The following is a 4,035-nucleotide window of genomic DNA, read 5'->3' on the forward strand; positions in this document are numbered from 1 at the left end:
CAATTTTATCAGTCGACATGAATGATTGAACGATAATTCAACACCGAATAATGGATGAACCGACCTAGGGTTGCTTTACCTATTGGATGGCTAATAATCTTTGTGACTTGTTGTTTTTCTATTGGGACTTAACCCTAGTCAAGCCTACTTACCAAATTGTGACTTACCTTAAGTTGGCCATTGAACTAATATATATATTGGTAGTTAAACTCCTTCTCCTTTGTCCCGTTTGAAAGAACCCGAGAGAGAAAGAGAACTGCTGCCTTCTTCTTCGTGATTTATCTTCCCTACCAATTGCTTGAGGCTTTGTGACTCTTACCTGTGTGGTATCCATCCTAAGTGTGTGGTAGAATCAACAAGCAAAAGAGAAAAACAACCATAGGAAGTGAGCAGTCCGGCGGTCGGTCATCTCTCGGTTTGGTGTTTGAATTCGATGTTTAATGGTTAACTGAGCCCGGAAATTACTTTGAGCAGCTTGAGGAAGATCCTAACAGAAATTTTGTTAATATCTAGGTACGACGTAATTTTGTATTCAGAATCAATAGGAAAATTGCTTATTGTACCTAAGCTTAGCGTAAAATAAGATCTTTAACAACTACAAGCATCCATACCTTGTCATCAGTTAAATCAGCATCCTCAAAAGCTAAGAAAGCATCAGCAAACAAAACTTCAGCCCACTGCACGAATTGGGACATCAACACTCCTTAGAGCCAAGAATGTTTCTCAGTCTATAAAGGCATGTGCCATGTTTCTTAATATATACACACACACACACACTAGTCATTTGCCCGTGTAATGCACGGGCTGTGTTATTTTTAAGGTAATGCTAGCTTGTCAAAATATTGCATTATGGATGACAAATCTACCCAATTAAATACCCATACCTTATAACAAGTAATTGATAGAGCAACCTATTCTATGCATCCATTAGAGAACAACAGAAANTACAATAAATGATGATTTTGTATGGTTATTGACCAAGTTTTAAAAGTTCAAAATTCGTCTTGATCCTCCAAATTTTAATCAAATTAAAATTAGTGAAAGATAAGACCAATTCTAATTTAGTTTAAAGTTGGAGAATTTGAACAAAGTTAAAATTGATAAAGACAGGTGATTTTGCATTAAAAAAACAAAAAAATCCCATATTATAAAGAGTAAAAGATTGGATCCTATTTTGGATTAACTACTAAGGATGTATAAAATGTTATTAGTAAATTCTTGCCTTAACAATGTTTGTCAGAAAGACACCTCTACAAAACCACATACACTCAAAGGACCTTTCTCAAATGGGTAATGCTACTCTACCAGACCTGTAAAAGGTCTGGTAGAGGCCTCCTCTCGCATTTTCTCTCATCTACGCGGGCCCATGATTAAAAAAATACCCCAAAAAACCCACCCCCACCCCGAACTGTGAGAGGGGCTACACTACCAGGTCTCTTACAGATTTGGTAGTGTAGTATGGTAATAAAAGGTACAAATATCAAGTAAACCATCGCATGTCAGAACTATAGGAAAAAGGGAAACAAGAAATAATTGAGCAATAGTCATATGTATCGAAGAGAAGTAAAATCTACAACGTCAAAACTTAAAGCACATCACACACCAGATGTTTAATAATGCGTTAAAATATTTCCAAATGCAAAATTTGCGGTACAGTAAGCAATATTTTTTCATACTCTCGCACCAAATGTTCGTTGAATATTCGGTCAAAAGCACAACATAATTTCAATATAGTGTATAAACGAGCCTCAAATCCATATATCAGCTCTCAAAAAAAATTTATAGACTTCATTTCAGAAAACCCAATTAAAATTTCAAGCTCACCTCTACATCAACGACAATAGGCTTTCCAAGGTGATCCATCTCAGATTCACGTACACCAATGCTTTTGTTAATTAATGATGCGATATTTGGTATTCAAGTTCTAATTATGGATTCTATGTGCTGAAATACAAAACAATGACCTATGTGAACTGAAATCAATGTAACTTAGTAGGGAATCAAGATAAAAATGAGATGCTATAATATATGGTAAAGCGAATATTTTTAGTAATATTATAATGCAGTTGGGCTGCTCTGAAATAAAATCATTAGGTACAATGAAAACAAACATATGCAATATAAGGTTCCACATAGAGAAGTACGGATAGTGCAAAGTGTGACATGAAATTCTTACATTTGTTTTTTAGTGACAATAGAAGCACTACAACAAAATGTATTTTTTACGACGTGCATTGCATATGTTTACAACATCACAAATAAACAGTAGATATATCAAACAAGTACAGAGAACGAAGAATGTTACAGGCCATATACAAAATCATAATTGTGACCTAATGTTCTAGTCATAATAGACTACATAACACTTTCAAAAAATTCTAACATGAATATATTATGTCATAATAATAATCACAATTGTGATATACAATATTGCTAATTTCATCTTCCAGTTGTATAAGCACAATTTGAAGATACCCTACAGGCATAAAGGTCACAAACCACACTTCTGGTTACAATGTACTACACAACACGTTTACGCCGTAAATGAGGGTTATATGTACGCATCTATATGCACATTTATTTATTGTTCTTTTGATAGCTTAAATGATAGAATTTGACCCTAAAATTGGTATGCTACAGACCTTTAGTCCAAGAGTTTAGCATAGCGGCTCGTTAAGTGACATTATTTTCCAATCTCGCCCAGTTGACCAGGTCAACATATCCAATTGCATCAATTAGTGGGACTTGGAACCTCATATCTTATCATCTCATCTTTTTTGCTAAAGCTAGGCTTTATTAGCTCATATTCTATAAGTTCTTCTAGAAATCAAATAAACATCATTTTTAGATTTATGAAATAAAAATCCGAGTGAATTATAAGCTACAAACTAATTGGATTATACTATCAAATTGAATTATTTATCATTTAACTACCAACCTTCAACCAAAATGCCCATTAGTAAAGCTTTGGTCTCAGTTTTTGGGTACTGAACTTCCTGGCCTCCATCTACGCAATTGCAAATGACTTTATTACCCTCGCCAACCATCTACACACCATTGTTCAATTGTTCTCAGTGCGGCAGTGCCAACATCCAAAATAAATCTTTAAACAATAAAATTCAACAACAACCCATGTTTAAATTTTTAAATAAACACAAAATTGAAAAACATACTTAGTTTTTCCCTCAGATGCATTTCTCTCCAGTTTTCTGCAAACTCAAAATTGGCAACAGGAAAAATAACTCAAATGAACAATAAATAAATGTGCATAGACAACGTACTTTAATGATTTGTGTCCTGGGAGGCGAGCGATGAGAGTGAGCATGCCGGTGGAAGGCAGAGAGAGACAATAGTGAAGTCTGAGGCGCCGTCGGTTGACGGTGGAAGTCAAAGAGAGACGAGAGTGAGCTAAGGCGCCTGTGGTCGGCCGTGGAAAGTGGAGAGAGAGAGTGAGAACTGAAGCGCCAAGGGAAATTGTGGAGAGGCGAAGTCGATGGGGAAAAGAGAATGGGCATTTAGGGCTTTGTAATGAATTTTTTGACAATATAACATAGCGTGCTTTTTAGTGCAAGTCGTAAATGCCCGTTAATACAGTGTGCAGCCTCTGCACGTTGTAAATGCTCTAATTACTTGATCTTTCACGGCATACATACATCGCATGCCGTAATTGGTCTATTTTTACGGCATGCTGTAGATGCACGCCGTAAATGCACGCCGTAAAAAGCTACTTTTGTTGTAGTTTAAGAGTAATTTTCTACATTTGTGGGGGTCAATCCATATGCCATATGCATAACACATTTAAGGGTTTAGGTATGCGAGAGATAATTGTTGGGGGGAGGGGAAAAGTTAAACATTTTTAACTAATCTTTACTTCTAGACACCTATGATAATCATTAACTAATTTAAAATAAGATAAAGTTGATTTGTATTTCAGTAATAAATAATACGGCGTAGAGAAATTAAAATAAATATTTAAACATTACCTTTTCAACATAAGATCGAACTATAGTTTCAATGTCTTCGACAATAGTTTCT

The 4,035-nt window shown here is 35.2% G+C and overlaps 1 protein-coding gene across 10 annotated transcripts in view; it reads right to left on the reverse strand.

The window, feature by feature from the left end:
* The window catches only part of LOC111409010, a 10,448-nt gene extending 6,928 nt beyond the window's left edge, over window positions 1-3,520 (reverse strand). The window contains exons 1-4 of one of the 10 annotated variants that reach the window (XR_002705396.1): window positions 3,282-3,520; window positions 2,939-3,047; window positions 612-677; window positions 42-487 (exon numbers count right to left, since the gene is read on the reverse strand). Coding sequence is in view for 5 of the 10 variants with exons in the window: in XM_023038905.1 (XP_022894673.1) it covers window positions 2,379-2,476; window positions 2,939-3,047; window positions 3,282-3,515 (441 nt within the window). In the remaining 5 variants the exon portion in view is untranslated. Of the gene's footprint in view, window positions 1-41; window positions 678-1,824; window positions 1,945-2,373; window positions 2,477-2,938 lie in introns of those variants that run through there. The other 9 variants (XR_002705412.1, XR_002705405.1, XM_023038941.1 and 6 more) reach the window with 9 other exon arrangements.
* Between the last annotated feature and the right edge of the window lie 515 nt (window positions 3,521-4,035).

This window comes from Olea europaea, chromosome 2 (assembly GCF_002742605.1).
Source record: "Olea europaea var. sylvestris chromosome 2, O_europaea_v1, whole genome shotgun sequence".
NCBI lineage: Eukaryota > Viridiplantae > Streptophyta > Magnoliopsida > Lamiales > Oleaceae > Olea > Olea europaea.